The 18,526-nt window shown below is 26.3% G+C and overlaps 3 protein-coding genes across 3 annotated transcripts; all 3 read left to right on the top strand.

The window, feature by feature from the left end:
- Positions 1 to 1,912: 1,912 nt before the first annotated feature.
- OCT59_018870 (uncharacterized protein) lies at positions 1,913 to 2,724 on the top strand (the record flags this gene model as incomplete). Its single annotated transcript, XM_066135662.1, has 3 exons — positions 1,913 to 2,159; positions 2,238 to 2,443; positions 2,512 to 2,724. 3 exons carry the CDS (start codon positions 1,913 to 1,915, stop codon positions 2,722 to 2,724), a joined length of 666 nt encoding a protein of 221 aa, XP_066004928.1.
- A 13,708-nt stretch (positions 2,725 to 16,432) lies between these two features.
- OCT59_018871 (uncharacterized protein) lies at positions 16,433 to 16,894 on the top strand (the record flags this gene model as incomplete). The annotated part of the gene is made up of 1 exon (XM_066135663.1): positions 16,433 to 16,894. The coding sequence occupies one exon, from the start codon at positions 16,433 to 16,435 to the stop codon at positions 16,892 to 16,894; it is 462 nt and encodes a 153-aa protein (XP_066004929.1).
- Positions 16,895 to 16,969: 75 nt separating this feature from the next.
- OCT59_018872 (uncharacterized protein) lies at positions 16,970 to 18,064 on the top strand (the record flags this gene model as incomplete). Its single annotated transcript, XM_066135664.1, has 4 exons — positions 16,970 to 17,061; positions 17,149 to 17,430; positions 17,501 to 17,907; positions 18,060 to 18,064. 4 exons carry the CDS (start codon positions 16,970 to 16,972, stop codon positions 18,062 to 18,064), a joined length of 786 nt encoding a protein of 261 aa, XP_066004930.1.
- Positions 18,065 to 18,526: the final 462 nt, after the last annotated feature.

Genomic DNA, 18,526 nt, shown 5'->3' on the forward strand with positions numbered 1-18,526 from the left:
AAAGAAATTTCTACTAATAACTAACAAAAGTCCTATTTTCTTTTTTTTTTTTGAATGCAATTTGATTTATAGAAAGATGATGGGGTAATGATTATCGATGATGCAACTTGTATTGTATTTAGAGCAACTACTCGCTTTATAATGAAGTTTGGTGGTTTGTCCAATCAATCCTTCGTTATAAGAATATTCGTTAACATGATGTAAAGATCTGGTATTAGTGTACTTAGAAGATTTAGAATATTGTGGTGAATTGTAATTCGGTATAATATAAATTTAATTTAATTATTTTTATTAACATCTATACATTAAAGAAAAGTTAAAAGTAACTAATATATAGACGACCTTCATGTAGGATTAAAAGAGACTATTTATCACAAAAAGGGGAACGTCTAGACATATAACCACTACAGTACCCCCAATGAAACGTGTCTCAACTGCAACATGACAACAACTACCGACAATAAAATTCAAGTGAACTATATGACCAATAACTATATACAGTATATATAATTAACTACAACTACTACAACTTACAACTTTTAAGTGTCGTATAATAATTGTAATAATATAAATATTATATATAAACTAGTAATCTATTTTTTTTATGGATTAAATATTTGGTACGCTCAAAAATGGTAATTTTTTTTTACATAGGAATTTCTATGAATAAAGGAATTGAGTTGCTGCGTCATTGAAATCACATGATCATTCCGTTTAATTAGATGTATCTAATTTCTATGATTTTAAGAAGGTTACGTCCTAAAAAGAGCCGTGGACTTAAATTTCTTGTCCGGACTCAAAAGTACCTAAAGATCCCAAAATCAATAAAGGAATTATTAGTAGAATATGACATAGGGTCAAAAAAGTGAAGCTAAAGGAAAGGGAAAAAGAAAAAAAAGTAATTCATATTTATAACAAAAAAAAGAGTATTAAAAATTTAAAAAAGGAAATAAAAGAAAAAAAATCCTTTTACCTATTCTCATAAAACCAATCTTTCCATTTTGATCAGAAAGGTAAACCAAAAAAACCAAGTAAAGGAGGAAAAAAAGTAAAATCAAATTAGTTTTATAGAAACTAATTACTAATAAAAATTTGATAATAAAAAGAAATTAAAAGAAAAGTGAAAATAAAAATAAACTATATTTCTACATTCTGAAAAAAAGCATTTTCAATAATAAAATATTTTTTCTTGAAATAACTCAAAATCCAATCAAAGCAATATGAGAAGTTACCTTCAAAATAGTATTAAAAGAAAAAAAATATAATACTAATTAAATAAAAAATAGAAAGCAAAATAATAAAAATAATTAAAAATATATAAAAAGAATAAAATAAATAATAATAGTCAAGTTGGATACTAAAGTTATTCTAAATTAATGTTTATCCAATTTGAAATTGAAGTAAATTTAAATTAGGGCTTAATTCTAATTTGCAAACAAAAGTTTTAACTTAAAATATCAAAGATATAAATTCATTAAAAATTCATTTATACAATAATATTATTTCTTTATTAAAATCATTAAATAGTATAAGTTTATTAAGCTATAATATAAATATATTTAAAATAATCTCTTGACTTTTTTTAAAGGAATATATTGTACTAATAATATATTCAATATATTCTAAATATTTGAAAAATAATTTAAAAATATTAAAATAAAAATTCTTTATATATTTTATAACTTTATCAGTATAGTATTTTATATACAGTATTTTATATCAAGAAAAAGTTTTTTTTAAAAATAACTAATCATATTATTAATAACTATTAAAATCCTTTTTATATATTTTTTATCTTTTTAATTTTAAGGAAACGATAAAAGCCAATTAGGCAGAAATTTTATGCTGGTGTAATTTTATTATAAGACTGGATAAAAGTGTGGATGAAATTATAATTAAAGAAAAGGTGAATATGAAAAAAGCCAAAAGACAGATTTATAATTTTATTCTTGCACACAATTCTACTAATACCAGACGAAATACTTTATATCAATGCATCAATAGAGTCAGAAAAATTTATAAGTTCATTGAAAAAATAGGAATTGATAAAATCAAGTACATCAAAACATATAGTGTGAATTCTATTGCAAAATTATCTGATAGTAAAATTCAAACTATTATTGATTATTTCCCTAAAAATCATAATACTGATTTATTAGGTGATCAAGATAACTCTATCATAGATTCTGAAGAGGAGATTTTGAATGATTAGACTAATGCATTGGAGGTGATTTCAGCTGGAGTAAACATATTAACTGCACCTATTCTTTTAACACATGTCTCTAATTCTTCAGATGATTTCTCAAAATTCAGTCCAGTTAATTTACCAAAAGCTGAGGATGATTTTGATAAAATGATTAAAGAAACTTTTAAAGAAGAAAAGACTAGAATAGAGAAAGAAAGACAGAATAAAGTATCATTAAATATAGTAACTTCAGCTAAGGTAAATGTTTATAATAAAGTGTACTTGATGATAAATTTGATCGTGATCTTTCAAATCCTATATTTCAGCCAGATAAAGGAACAAATGAAATTGAGACAGAAAATAATAACGACTGTAGTCATGATAGTGATTCTGAAGAAGATTTGGATGATGGATATAATGGATATAATGGATATAATGAATATGATGGATATGATAGAGATTATTATTATCATGATAGAAGATACGCAAGAAAGGTTTTACCAATAATGAGTCCTATTATCTTTCCGGTAATTGCTTAAGAGAATTATTATTACTTTGTTATTTTGTTACATCAGCCTTACATAACTTGATAAAAGTCAATTTTCATCTATTTCTCATTATATTGATTTTTAAAGTTACTTTTAAATCATTTTTTTTATTCTACTTTATATTAACTCCCTCTTAAATAAAATAAAGTAAGATGGACTTTTTTAAATTTTTTGATGAATACATAAAATGTGTTTCAGAAACCACATCTGAACAAATCAATGAAGCGTTTAAAATTAGTGGTAAGTTAAGTTGTATTATTATTTACTTGCCAAAAAACTCTCTATAGATTAATTTCAATATATAGATAAAAATTTGTCTTTCTTCTATGTGAAAATATACTGTATATCGGTATAACTTATTATAACCATATTTTTTAAAAGTTTTGACATATTCTTATAGTATAGAAATTTGACTGTATTCTTATCCAGTAACTAACTTTGCCTTTTTTGGTCTCTTAATCTAATTTAGATAAACATTAAGATAAGCCTTTGCGTTGTATTAAATTTGACGTGTAGCTGTCACATATCATTAATAAATAGACTTTTCGAACTAGATCCTATGCTCTGTACTAAAATAAAAAATTAGAAACTGAACAAAAAATAATTAAAGCAAAGATTAAAAATAATAAATCTCTAATTTTATTGAAAATTGGCCTCACAGAAATGCAAGAAACAATCACTTTTCTAAAACTTGAAATAAATATTATATATTGGAAATCCTATCAAGATACTGTGTCTACTGTGACTTTACCAGAACCTTTTACCTAAGATAAGAAACTTAACAAAAATAAGCAATATGAAAAATATAAAAATCATTTATCAAAGCTTTTACATTTACCCCCAACAATGGAATGGTATCATACAAAAGATAACCAACAATTTTTAACTGTTACAGGTTTGCCATGGCTTCCTTTTAATATAAAAGGCATATCAGATCTTGTCATATTAAATTCTAATTATTCAAAGGTCAAAAGTCAAGAATCTAAAGATGCTTGAATATTATTTGAATTGAAAAAGGATGGAACTAAGGTTGCTTACCGAAACTAGGGAGTTTCGGCATGCCAAAACTGCCAAAACTGCCAAAACTAGGTTTCGGCAAGCAACTGAAAATGCCGAAATGCCAAAATGCCAAAACTGCCAAAATTGTCGAAACTGTTTCAGCGTTTCAGCGCAGTATATCATATAATATACATATAGTTTTGGCATTTCTTAATTCAGTTAAGCTCTGATCAGTTTTTTAACTGATCATTGATAATCTAAAACGGTTTTTTAAACCGTTATCGTTATTTTTTTTTAAAAAAAAACTTTTTTAACGTTAAAAAGATAATTTAACGTTGAATTTTATGATCGCCCGCCCACCTTTTATTTTAACGTTAGTATATTTTACTAATGTTAATTTTTTTTAATTTTTTTCTTGAATTGTATTAAAGAAACGTACAAACGTTTCTATTTTCTTGTTTTTTAGGATACCAGACTCCTAGGAACTTGAAAGAACCCAGACTTTGGTAAGTATATGGGGTACTGTGTTTAAATTGTGTTAAAGAAACGTACTAACGTTTCTTTTTTTGTTTTTAGGTTACCGGACTCCTAGGAACTTGGAAGAACCGGTCTTTGGTAAGTATATGGGGTACTGTATTTAATTGTGTTAAAGAAACGTACTAACGTTTCTTTTTTCTGTTTTTTTAGGATACTGGACTCCCAGGAACTTGGAAGAACCGGTCTTCAGTAAGTATATGGGTTACTGTGTTTAATTGTGTTAAAGAAACGTACTAACATTTCTTTTTTCTGTTTTTTAGGTTGCACAGCACCATAAGGCTTAAGAACCGGTCTTTGGTAAGTATATGGGTACTGTGTTTAATTGTGTTAAAGAAACGTACTAACGTTTTTTTTTCTGTTTTTTTTAGTTTACCAGACTCCTAGGAACTTGGAAGAATGGATCTTTGGTAAGTATATGGGGTACTGTGTTTAATTGTGTTAAAGAAACGTACTAACGTTTCTTTTTTCTGTTTTTTTATAGGATACCGGACTCCCAGGAACTGTTGGAAGAACTGGTCTTCGGTAAGTATATGGGGTACTGTGGCGAATTGCGTTAAGAAACGTTAAATCTGAACAAATTTTTTTTTTCTTCGGTTTTTTATGGATTACCGGAACTTCCTAGGAACTTGAAGAACCCGAACTTGGAATACTTGGTATGTAAGCTTAAGGAAGGGGAAAGGAATCTTTTTTTTAATATATTGAAAAAACGTTATAACGTTCCTTCTATTTTTTTTGTTTTTTTTTACTGGACTTTTTTATATGAAAAGTTTTATTTAATTGCTTCGAAGAAATGAGTGTGTTTCTTATAGTATACCATTGTTTATAAAAATTGGTTTATTACAATAAAATAAATAATATAATAAAATATTTAATTACGTATATATATATTGGAATTAAATTAATGAAAAAAAATTATTATAGAATGCCGAAATTATGCTGAAACTATATCAAGATGTTAGTATTAGCTATGCCGAAACTATGCCGAAACTTGCAAATAGTTTCAGCAGTTTCGGCATTTTGGCAGGTTTCAGCGTTTTAGCGTTTCGGCAGTTTCAGCACTAATAAAAGAGTTTCAACTTTCAGCACCAGGCCAAATGAGTTTCGGCAGGCAACCTTAGATGGAACTATTGGATTACAAGAGAGATATCAAGTATAAGTAAAGCTGATTCTGACAAATCTTTGGTCCAGATATTTTATCCTAGTAGTATTGATAAACTTCGTTAACTATTAGAAGCTTATATGGGAAAATGGCAATGAAATAATTGCAAGCTAAATATATAGTATTCCGCATGAATCGATTCATAATACAGTGTAATCCTGATTGCTCCTGAATAATAAAAACATATTTTGTGAATAATTTTTAATCTAGCGGTTTGATTTTGACAACTTTTTTTTATTTTGATCAGAACAACAAGACTTATTGATTAAAAAAAGATTATCGAAATTAGATCACTAAATCCTAAAATAATAATTTTTGGAGGTCGAATTGAATCTGAATCGAGTCTAAATTGAATCGGATTTTAGAAGAGAAATTTGATTTGTGCAAAACACTATAAATATGCAAAATTTTAAGATCTTAAAATTAGAAAACATTATTATAGATATATTTTTATTTATCTGTAAATTAAATTTTTTTCTTTTTATATTTATTTATTAGTATATAGTAAATCAAAAAAAAATAAAAGCAAAAATTCTACATAAATAAAAATAAAGTTCTTTTATCCAAGACTCCAAATAGTAACATAAATTGGTTTATTATATCAATTTCTCTATATATAAAGCTTTTTATTAACTATAACTACATAAATTAGAAATTTCTGCCTTTTGAAAATATTAATCCATCTAGAACTCTGCTTATTTATAATAAAGATACCTATAGAAAATTGGCCCTTTACTAATGATTTTTACTTTACTTTTTTCTTAAATTTTATTTGTTAATTAGTTAAAAATAAAAAATCATAATAATGTAATATAAAATTTTTTTTATAGTAGGATCTGCAAAGAATTTTATATATAAATTTTACCTTAGGCTTAAGGGTGATTTATTTTATAAGTAAATGGATTCTACTTACTCTTAAAGATATTAAAACTAAGTTAATATCTATGAAATTATTGAAAGCTTTAGTCTTGAACAACAGAACAAGTAGAAGTAGATAAATTACAAACTTATATTATTAGATATCATAAAAAGAGAGAGGAATTGCTTTTTGCCTTTATTTCTCACAAAACCAAAGAATCTAAATTGAACGTTTTGAAAATTTCCTTAATATAATGTCTGGAATATTATCAAATAATTTTATAAAATATTTGTTGTTATTATTATCCATGAAGGACCCCGAAAAATACATATGGAAGTCATAAATGATCGGCAAGATTTTGGCTTAAAATAAGCAACTTTTCAGGGCCGGAATTATGATAATGCTGGCCAGTATCAAAACGGACAATAAAATTTAGGCTAGCACTATCTAAAAAAGGCAAGATTTTCATAAAAATTTAGGTTCTTTTTAAGCAAACTCAAATGTGACCTTTTTATGTATTTTTTGGAGTCCTATTCATGATGTTAAGATAAAATTTTTTTTTTGATTTAATCCAATTTAGATGAACATCCAGGTAAGTTTTTGCATCATAATAATTGTCAACTTGAATGTAATTTTAATAGTAATTTACATTTGGTTATATTTAACAATTGGTCTTTTTTTTTGCTTTAGTACAAAAATTAAAAGTCACTGATGAATTTCCTACTGATATGTAGTAATGAAAACTCAATTTTTTTAACATTAAAACTGATTTGTGTTCTATTACTCTACTAGGACTACCATATAAAAAACCAAAACCCTTTCTTTCCAGTACTGGCTTACAGTAGGATCACTAATTAAATGAAAATCTATGTGAAATGTTGCAAGGAATAATTAAGAAACATTATCAAAGTTTTAAGAAAAATGTTAGAGACAAAACAGAGATACCATTTTACCTTTTCATTTCTGAATCCAGAATAAGAAATTTTCATAATGCAACTGAATTACATTAAACTATACTTCTCCGCTAATTAATTACGTCATATTTCGGCGAACGGACCAATTCACTATTTATTATAAAATTACTATGAATTAATTACGTCTGTCAAAATACATTACGTCTGTCAAAATAAATTTAATTAGTATTTTGTCATTTTGACGAAAAGTATACATTAAACAACAATAAAAAATAATATCTAATTCTGAACTAAAAATCAGCTTGAAAAAATATGGGTATTTCATATTAGTTTTAACAATGGTTATAGAGGACCCTGGACATCTCTTATAAAACTTACAACTGACTTTTTATCAAAAAAAGACCTAATTTACTCTTTTTTTATTTTCCGTTTTTTGTGATTATCTTGGTATCCAGTGATCTGATTCATGCAGATTTTTTTTATTTTGTAGAACTCAATGAGAGCTATAAAACAAAAAAAGTTCGTACAAATTAGATCACTAGATGCCAAGATAATCACAAAAAACTGATTTTTTTTGTGAAATTTAAGTCAATCTGCAAAAAAGTTACCACTGAGTTATATATGTAATATCTGGGATCCTAGTTTAAGACTTGTTGAAAAAGATAGTTATGTAACTATTGCTACTTGAATGCTCTTCCAATTTCTTGAAGAAAAATTGAACACTATAATAGCAAGCTATAAGTTAACATTCTTATAGGATGTTTTGAATTTGATTGCAAAATATAAAAACAAGAAGTTGGAGAGTGCTACCATCATATTGGTAATTAATAGTATACAAAATATAAATACAGCAGGTCATACATAACTACAGTTAGCAAGGCAAGTTAGTAGAGTATAAGCAGAAAAAATCACGAAAAAAAAACTATTTAAAGATGTTCATGATGCAAAAAAAAAGAAATATACCAGAAAAGATTTTAAAATGGTTTAAATACTAGAAAAAAATACAAGATGTGCCAGTATTTAAAATCACTGTATAAAGATGAAAAATATTAGAAATTAGGCATTGTTATCTTTTGTAAACACTGTATTTTATATATGTTATTTTTAGCGAAAATTTTTTATTGCTTAAAATTGATTGAAATAAATTATAATTAATAAAGCTTTTTATTATTCAGTTTAATATGTATAGGAGCTAATATTTTCAAATTCAATAGCTGGAAATATTACATTCAGAAAGTCTGAAATTTCAGCTGAAGGCCGATTATGTTATGCAAAATGCTTATTATATTACTTAAATCTAATTTAACTGAATCATAATGTTGGCCCTGAAGTTCCTTAAACAATTAAATAAAAATAAATTTGATTTATTATAGTATAATATTGTTTAAATCAGCTAAAATTGGCAAAAACACTATAAAATCATTACTGATAAACTATTAAAATACTAATATGGATTTAGATAGTAAAACTATTCTAAGTTTAGTTCAGTTAAACTTGGTAATACAAACTTTGAAAAATATTGAAAAATATTAGAAGCATTATATCTTTTAAGTGTTTGATATGATCATGAAATATTAGAAATAGTACTCTCGTATTTGTGATCTACCGTATTTTGCGGTATATAAGCACCCCATTTTGCACTTGATGCCGGCCAAGATCCTCATAATTTTGGCCAAAATCGCCATAATTCTGGCCAGGGGTGCTTACTTTCGGGGGGGTGCTTACTTACCGCAAAATATGATATTTAGGAAAATACTAGAAGAGAATTCAAGAATATTTTCTAAGAATAGATATATTAAAATGTATAAAAAGTTTTATAGAAGTGGTAAAGAGAGTAGTTTACTAACAAGTTATATATATTGTACTATATATGACTCCTTAGTTTTCATACCTAAAAATACTTATTCTGGTGATTATTTCTATTGAAATAACTACTTTAAGAGATGTATTAATGGAGATATTATTTCAAACGAACATGTAAGAAGAAAAAATATTTTCCAATCTATTGATATAAGAAAATTTACCATTTGGCAGTATAAGCAATACATATTATGGAAAGAGGCTAAAATTAATTGTCTTTGTTTAGAGCTTTTTTTCCCAATTTACCTCACATTTAGAAAAAAATAAATTGGTATTGATATTATATAATTATGATACTCATACAATTCTCTATAAAGCTTATTATGCACAGACTAATGCAACTATAGCAGAAAATACTATGCTAAGTGCTCCAAAATTTGAGCCAGCTTGTATTATTAATGCTAGACAAAAAATGAGTTTGCCAATTTCTCATCATGTGTTGAACCAAAAATCTGAAGCACTAAATGGGCCAATTTCTCCTCCATTACTATGAAAGTCTGTTGCATTAATGCAACATAGTGCAAATGCATCTGAAATTAGAAATCTTTGGAATAATCAATCAAATATGCTAATATTTCTAGTAAGACTACTTTGGATAATCTTGCTGAAGCCTGAAACATATTTTGATTCTGTGTAAATAAATAAAGGAAGAAAATAAACTTAGCTATTAGCCATTAAGGTGCTTTGCAATATCTTTCAACTGAATATTAGTATTATATATCTTAATTATATTTAGCCAAACATAGCTTATACTTTATTTTTTTGTAAAATGATAGCTACTATATAATCTGCATGTATGATCGTTTAGTAAAATTGGTTAAAGACGCTATACATGAAATGTATTACCTGCCAAATTTTCCAGATCAGATTTTAACCCAGATCCCGAATATTATCTTAATGATAAAATAATATATTGTCCAGCCACAATGCATGTAGGCGTGTGCAATATAAATTAGCACATTTTTGATCCTCATTAAAGCATATATAATGTAATAGTAATATACTGCAAATCATTTGTGTGAGTGTAACTATTGCTTGTGCAACAAATTAATTTTACACATAAGAAATCGATCTCCAAAATATTTTGAATTTTTTCCCTATCTGAATAGCATTTATTTATGAGTTTATTTCCTCTGAAGCATTGCATTACTACAGGCTATTCCTACTAGATTCTAACTAAAGTATATGGGCTGATTTGTCTACCTTTAATTAAAAATTAAAATATTGATTTTGTTACATTTTTTTTATACAAAATATTATATAATATACAGTAAATTGGGGGTGAATATTAAAAAATTTTTATTTAATGTTGTTATACTATAATTTGGCAAATATTTCTTTTAAATTAATATAATTCTTAGCACTTATTATATATGTTAAAAATTTGTATTTCAACTTTAAACATAAATATCTCCAGATCCAATAATCCAATCAGCAAGCTCTTTTTTCGCTCATATAGATCAGATCAAGGGCTTTCCAAAGAACCTATATTTATAAAAAATGGATCAGTAGATTCCAAGATATTTGCATTTAAGCATGTTAAAAAATTCATACCTCAACTTTAAACGTAAATATTTCTGGATCTAATGATTCAATCGGTGAGCTCTTTTTTCGCCTATAAAGTCCAGAACAAGAGTTTTCCAACAAGCTTAAAATTATAGAAAATGGATCAGTGAATCTTGATATATTTGTGACTAAATATGGTAATGCAAACTCTGATATAAAATAATTATTTTTATTGTTTAAAAATATCTATTATGATATCATCTTTTATATGATATTTTTATTATACTTTATAAACATTTATAGCTACTAAAACTATATAAATTTTTATTTTACTTTATATATTTTATTAAAATATACTTACTTTTTAATAATATATGTTAAAAATTCCATATATATGAAAAATGGATTTTTTATTAGTGAAATGGGTTTTTTCACAACTCTTTTACATTTAATAATTTAAGTTTCACAAATGTAAATTTTTGTTCAATTTATTATTTAGTCAAGTAATCATCAATCAGATGATTTTTTGGTATTACAAAAACAATTTTGAGTAACAAAAATTATAAAAATCAATTCAATAACTTTTTTTAATGCAGAGTAAACAAATTAGCCTATATGGGTAAGTTTTTGTTTTATTGATTTAATTATTGCAATAATTTAATTCAATATCCAATTTTTCTTTTAGATTTTTTTGGAGATGGACTTGTTCTTATTATATGCATGCTTGAAAAACAAGCATAATTATTACAACATCTTAAATGCTTTCAAATTGATTTATCCTTCAAATGTGTTAAAGGTGATATTAATAAGTTTGAAATAAACTCATATGATGATTATTACAATTTAAGTAAGTAAATATTAAGTATTTATTTTCTGAAAAAAAAATAATGAAATTTATTAATATTATTTATTTATTTAGTTTTATCTTACCGTCGTATTTATACAAATGTAAATACAGCAGAAAAATACTACCATTTATTTATAACTCTATTTGATATTATCAAACAATTAACTGGAAAACCTATTCAAGTTAAACATATTCATGGTAATAGATGGAGTTGTATTATAGGGGATTTTGACATGGCATAAATGAAAGGGTTAGGATTAACACTACATAGTTTAGATACACATATGAATAGAAAGTTCACATTATGAATATCTTCAAGTTATGTTAAATACATTTTCAAAGGTAATAATTTCAAAAATCAGAATAATTATTATTTATTTATTTTATTTAATTTTTAATCTTTTGGTTTAGAAATCTACATAATAAACATTTTAGTGATTTAATTAAGAAAAAGATGATTTCATTACTAAAAGCAACAAGCAAAGCAGAATTAGATCAGATTTTTCTGAATATTGAAAAATCTGATGAAGATGGTGTAAATTGTATTTTACTAAAAATTTATTTTATTTATTTATTAATTTATTTTATTTATTTTTTTTTAAACTAACTAGCTAATTCTATTATTTTAATTAAATTGGATTGATTATTATCAAAGACCTTATATTTTAGCAACCATTAATTCATCTGCGTCATTAAGTTGTATTGATTTTACAAAGTTATATTTTATATTTGAGCAAATTGGTACTTTTTTTTTTAAATTTAACTTATCCTTTTTTTTTAACTTTTATAGATTATATTTTTAAAAGGCAATTTCTATTTGTACACGAGGTGTTTAAACACGGGTCATATTAGTAGATTAAAAACAGCATTCAAAACCTCCTTTAGTGCCTTAAGTAAACTTGCAGAGCAGGTGAAAATACATATATTTATCTGTAATATAATAAGAATAAAAAGTAAAAGAGTATAATGTTAGTAGCATTCAATTTCAAATTAAAAAACAAAAAATTAGTCTATTAAAAATTATATTTATATGACCTGTATACAAACACCCTGTGTAAACTTAGAAATTTTCTTTTTAAAAATATTAGTTTTAGAGTTCAGGTTATATTTTGGCCAAATTAAGTATAATTCTGGTCAAAATTAAGCATAATGCAGACTCAAAAATTATCTAATTATTTCGCAACATTTTATTTTTTAATAATTATTTATCTGTTATTTAATTTATTATTTTTATTAATTATTATTTTATCTATAATTTACATATTTTTAATTATAAATTATAAAAATTGACAGTTTAATTTATATTAATTATTTATTTTTTTTATTGATAATAAAAAAAAAAGATTATTAATTTCAGTAAATTGACAATTAAATTTACTGATTTACAAATAATTTTGATAAACTGAAATTATATTTTATTAAGTAAATTTAAATCTATATTATTTAAAATTTTACTATAACTCATATTTTGAGTTTTAGCAAATTAGTATAAATTTAAAATGTAATAATTTAATTTTTAGTAAATTAGGTCTATTTTAACAGGAGCAAAAAGTGCTAAATTCATGCAGATCAGTTATGAGTTTTATATGTGATATAGGTTCTACATCAATTATATAAAAAAAAAGATTTATATATTTTATAATTTTTTTATATTTCTAAGCAGATTTATAGAATTTTGAAATTTATTATATATTAATATATTTTTTATATTCATAAATGATGATAATGATAATAAAAATTTCTTTATTTAATGGTTTAAAGTATGTAATTCAAAAAAAAATTTATCAAAGTTTTTAAACAATATATTATTATGAAAATTAATAAAACTTTCCATAAAGTTAATCTAATTTTAATATTTAAATTTTTATAATCTTTATCAAAATTTTTAAAATTTCTCTACAACTTTTCATATCACTCTCTTAGTACAAAATTTGTTCGTGAAATATACGTGTTATTTATTACATCAGCAAATGCATCATTTAACTTTTGATCTTGTTTCCAATAAACAAATAAATAATTAAAAAGTTATAATTTCTTGATGCAGAAGTCATTTTTTATTTAAAATTTAATCTTTAAAGTCGAAAGAAATTGAAAGAATTTTTCTTAGGACCCCGGATATCTTGGCCAAAAACACCCCTTTTTGCTGAAACTCAAAAAATCGTTTTTTGTAAATATCTCAGCATCCAGTAATTCAATTTTAATGAACTTTTTTTTTATTTTGTAGCCCTCATTTAGCTCTACAATTTAAAAAAAAGTTCATCAAAATTGGACCACTGGATGCCGAGATATTTACAAAAAACGATTTTTTGAGCCCTAAAAAATGGGCCAATCTGCCGAAAGTGTGACTTATGACCTGTTTTGGAGATATCTGGGGTCCTTTTTTCTTGGTATGCTATAACAATTCTATAAAAAAGTATTATTATATATATATTTTATCTGAAAGATATGATCGTAATATAACTGATTAAAGAAATTGATAATATAATTGAATTATATAACTAATTCTCTCAATTGAAAATGAGGCATGATTAACACATCTAAATTACTGCATTTGAAGAACTGATCTGTAAATCTGATACATTCTGATTAAGGAAGTTGGAAATGTGATTGAATCATTAAATTATTTCTCAAAAAATAGGATGTATTGTTTACAACATATTATTGTTCTTGTAAATATTTATATTATAAATTAATAAAATATGTCAAATTAATAAAATATGGCTTATACAATAAAAAATTGAGTGTATAAATGATTGATTAGTTCTGATTTTATGTACAGTCAACTCTCTTTATAGTCACACATTTGGGACAGTCCATATTTGGTGATTATAAAGAGATGTGACTATATAAAAAATTTCTTATATTAGTATATCATAATTCCGGCCAAAAATTAACATAATTTTAGCCAAAATTATACTCAAAACTTTATTGTATCATAACTCCACCAATATTAATCGTAGAGAGATGATCTTACCGTCATTCGATTCGTCTTGATGAGACGGTTCTAATGGTATAAAATACGTCGAAATCCAATCACTAGATTAATTTCCGAAATTAAAAAAATATTAATGGTTTTTGTGTAATAACTCTGCCAATATTGATCCTAGAGAGACAATCTTACTACCATTCGATTCGTCTTAATGCGGCGAATCTAATGGTATAAAATACATTGAAATCCAATCACTATATCAATTTCCGAAATTAAAAAATATTAAATGGTTTTTAAGTAGTAACTCCGTCAATATTGATCACAGAGAGATGAGCTTACCACCATTCGATTCGCCTTGATGAGGCGATTCCAACGAGCTATTAATCGTCTTTTTACAATCACTAGATACCGAGAAATTTAGCAAAATGTTAAATGGCGCAGTAAACGTAAATCAAGAAATATAATAATGCCGATGCTTAACATTTTGTTGAATAACTCATCAGCCAGTGATCGCAAAAGGATAAAACTATCACCATTCGATTCATCTCAGTAAGACGATTCTAACAAGCTATGATACATCTTTGTACGATTATTAGATGCCAAGTTATTTAATATATTCTTTATATAACTGTGATTATAAACGGTTCTTTTTAATATAAGATTTTTGAGGATAGGTGTGATAGTGACTATAGATAGATTGTGACTATATAGGATAGTTTTTAATAATAAAGTGTTTTGAACATTCAACTGGTGTGACTATATAGTAGAATGTGACTATAACGGGAGTGACTATAGAGGGAGTTGACTGTAGTTTGTATTGTTAGATTCTATTCATTAAAAATGTCTTTAAGAACGAAAATTAAAGTACAATACTTTTGTAATAAGTGTGAAGGTAAATTAGTAGATTCAAGAATGAAAATAAAGTATGAAGAGCTTAGGCGACACAAAGTGGTAAAAATGATTTTCATATCTGAAATTAAATTTGCGTGATCCGGCTACACAGATTTTTATTTTTAAAATCAAAAAATTTTTTATCCAATAAAATTTAACATCTAACATTTAGAACTTAAAATTTTATATATTAAAAATTTTTGTTACTGCACATTGTTTTAAATTTGTAATATTAAAATCATTTTATTGTAAGTACCTTTTATTTTATTATTTGCGTCGAAAAATCCTTTACACATGTACATATTAAATATTCAAAAAAATGTATAAATTGAAAAAAGAATGTATGAATTAAATTTATAAATAAATTGTTAACCATTGTTAATTAATCCCACTTCGTTAAGCAATTATAATGCTTATGGCTCATTGACTTTTCTTTTATGACTGCGCCAGGACCTCAAAGAATACATATAATACTGGGATCCAATTTTGTATAAACTTACTATGTAATTTCTTAATAAGTCATATGTTTGAAATTGTATAACCAAATAGCAGTTACGCAAAAAGTCAGATTTTTATTTGTATAACAATAATGATTTTTACAATAAGTAAGATTTTCATTTTGTATAATGGATATTAGAATTTTTTTTTATATACATATTGGGCATCAATATCTATCGGGTATTTAAAATTTTAACATGCAATTTTGTTTAAATAATTTTTTTAATAATTTTTTTTAAAAAAATTTTTTAAGTATTTGTTAAAATTTTTAAATAGTTTTTAATAATATTTATTAAAATTTTCAATAAAATTTATTTGAAATTTTTCTTTAAAAATTTTTTTTTATATAAACTCAGATTTATAATTGTATAATTTATAATAAAATTTGAACTTATGTGATGATTTTGTATAAAGCTTCTAATAAAATTAGGCGTATAAAGTTATATTAAAATTTTGGGTCTGGATCTGAGTTGTATATGTATTCTTCGGGGTCCTACTGCGCCCCTGATTGAGATAAAACTAGTAAAAAATGCTTCATTGACTTTCCTTTTATGACTGCGCCTCTGATTGAGATAAAACTACTAGTAAAAATGCCTTGTTGACTTTCCTTTTATAACTGCGCCCCTGATTGAAATAAAACTACTAGTAAAAAACGCGAAAAAATAAATTCACGAACCTTTTTTTCCTGAATTTTAGCAAAATGCCGTTTGCAAATATTTGCATCTCTAAAGGGTTACGAGTTCTTCATGGATGGTACATCCATCCTATTCCTTATGAAATGACAATAAAAGAATTCTTTGTAAAGTTTGTATTAACCAAAGAATTGTCCCCTGAATGCGGTATTAATATAGCAGCTTCTGAAGTAATAGAACGCGTTGAGTTAAGTGAGACACCAGTATCAACTGCAACTCGAGTCAGTCCTGATTGTGGTATAATAGAACTTACATCAAGTAGAGGTGTACATATACATTATCAGCTCAAAAATGATACCAGAATAATTCCTGATTTAGTACCACAACGGAACAGCTTCATGATTATGATGCAAAATGCGTATAGAACCCAGTTGTACTTGCCAACCTTCTCACAGCCAGAAAAAGCAAATCGCAAGCAAACATTACGCTGTGATCTTGTTGATTGGATTCACCTTCATAATGGAGGATAGTCTACCCAATCACTCGCTGATACACAAGGCAAACAATTTATTGTTAGCTTGGTTGAGACAATTTGGTACATTGACATGTGCAATCATGAAAAACTCAAAGAGCGTAGTTATCATATACCTGAACTTTTCCATGAGTTTTTCAGGCGTGCAGATCCAGAATCATACAAGTAATCATGAAAATCTTTTGATGCAAATGATCTCAATTTGCATTGTCAAGCTCTTGCTTCATACGCTACATTATCATGAATGCTAAGGGTGAATTTTGATTGGCTTCGGGATGCATTTGACCATTTCATCATTGCTATTTCACGTTATGTTGAGTTTCTGCAACGCCAGCATGATATTACTGCTAAAAATCATGCATCGGAAACTCATGTGCGATCTATTGATAAAGCCGTCACAGTCAAAGTCCATAAGAAAAATATTTGGGTAATACCTGTTGACAAAACCAAATATAATCATCTTAAAAGCTTGCTCATTGATTTGCCATCATGGAAACCAGTTGATATTGAAGAATATCTACCGAATGATCCAGTGTAAGTAGATAGAATAGAATTAGCATTGTTAATGATTGTTAATATATAATAATGAAATTTGCATTTATAGACAAAGAATGCGCTACATCCAGGGGTTATTTTATGCATTTTCCTTCAAAATTGGGGAATATCGATTTAACTCTGGGAATAACTCTTTTAATGCAATTTCTATATGGAAAATTGACGAACAAGCTGATGAAATGACAACTTTACAAGAGAACACCCGTATTGTGAGTGAATTGCAAACTAACGCGCCTCATTATCACACAAGAGCAATGCGAATAAATTATCAATGTACCTGTGATCTTCTGCTCCTAAAGGTCAAGTCATCAACACTTCGAACAATATATCGAATGTTAACAGAAGACTTTTCTGCAGCTAACACTACAAACGATGCAAAAGTTGATGAACGTGTTAACCTTGCTTTAGAACTTGGAGATCCAGAAATTACCATTGACTTATGTGAACATGGAAGCAGTAGATCCAGCAAATACGAAACCTTTTGGAAATTTGCAGCTCAGTTTCTTGTAGGAAAAGCAGCAGATGCTGTAACTGCTGTAGATGAATGCAGACATGACACAGTCGTGCATCTTGCCACTGCAATCTCAGTGAATGATCTTTTATATCAGATTAAACGTGAATGCCTACCGGAAATACCAATTCCTAGTGTGCAATGGTTACGACTGCAGTTCTGGCCCAAGAATCCAACGTGACTCAGTAGCTTGCAATTTACTGGTCTATTGCCTCTAAAGTTTATGGTCCAAACACGTCAACTACGAGCTTTCCATCAGGATGTTCACTATGCATCAGCATTGTTCCGTTATGAGAAGGAATTTGCTGTTAAGTTTAGAGAGATCACAAATTTGATCTTTCTAGATGACAAGCATCGCTGCAAAGTTGGAGAACTCAGATTTCCCGTTGCTGCAGTGGAAAGAGGAAAGAAAGTCATGGTCAGTAAGGACACCACATTTGCAGTTGCAGACCATAACTTCACCAAAACAGTAATTATACCAAGCGTTGCAATGATATGCAACATACCTGAATCGGTAAATAGTAATTTCTACGCAGGAAAGGTACATATTGAATTAAAAGATCC

Source organism: Rhizophagus irregularis, chromosome 28 (genome assembly GCF_026210795.1).
Source record: "Rhizophagus irregularis chromosome 28, complete sequence".
NCBI classification, from domain to species: domain Eukaryota; kingdom Fungi; phylum Glomeromycota; class Glomeromycetes; order Glomerales; family Glomeraceae; genus Rhizophagus; species Rhizophagus irregularis.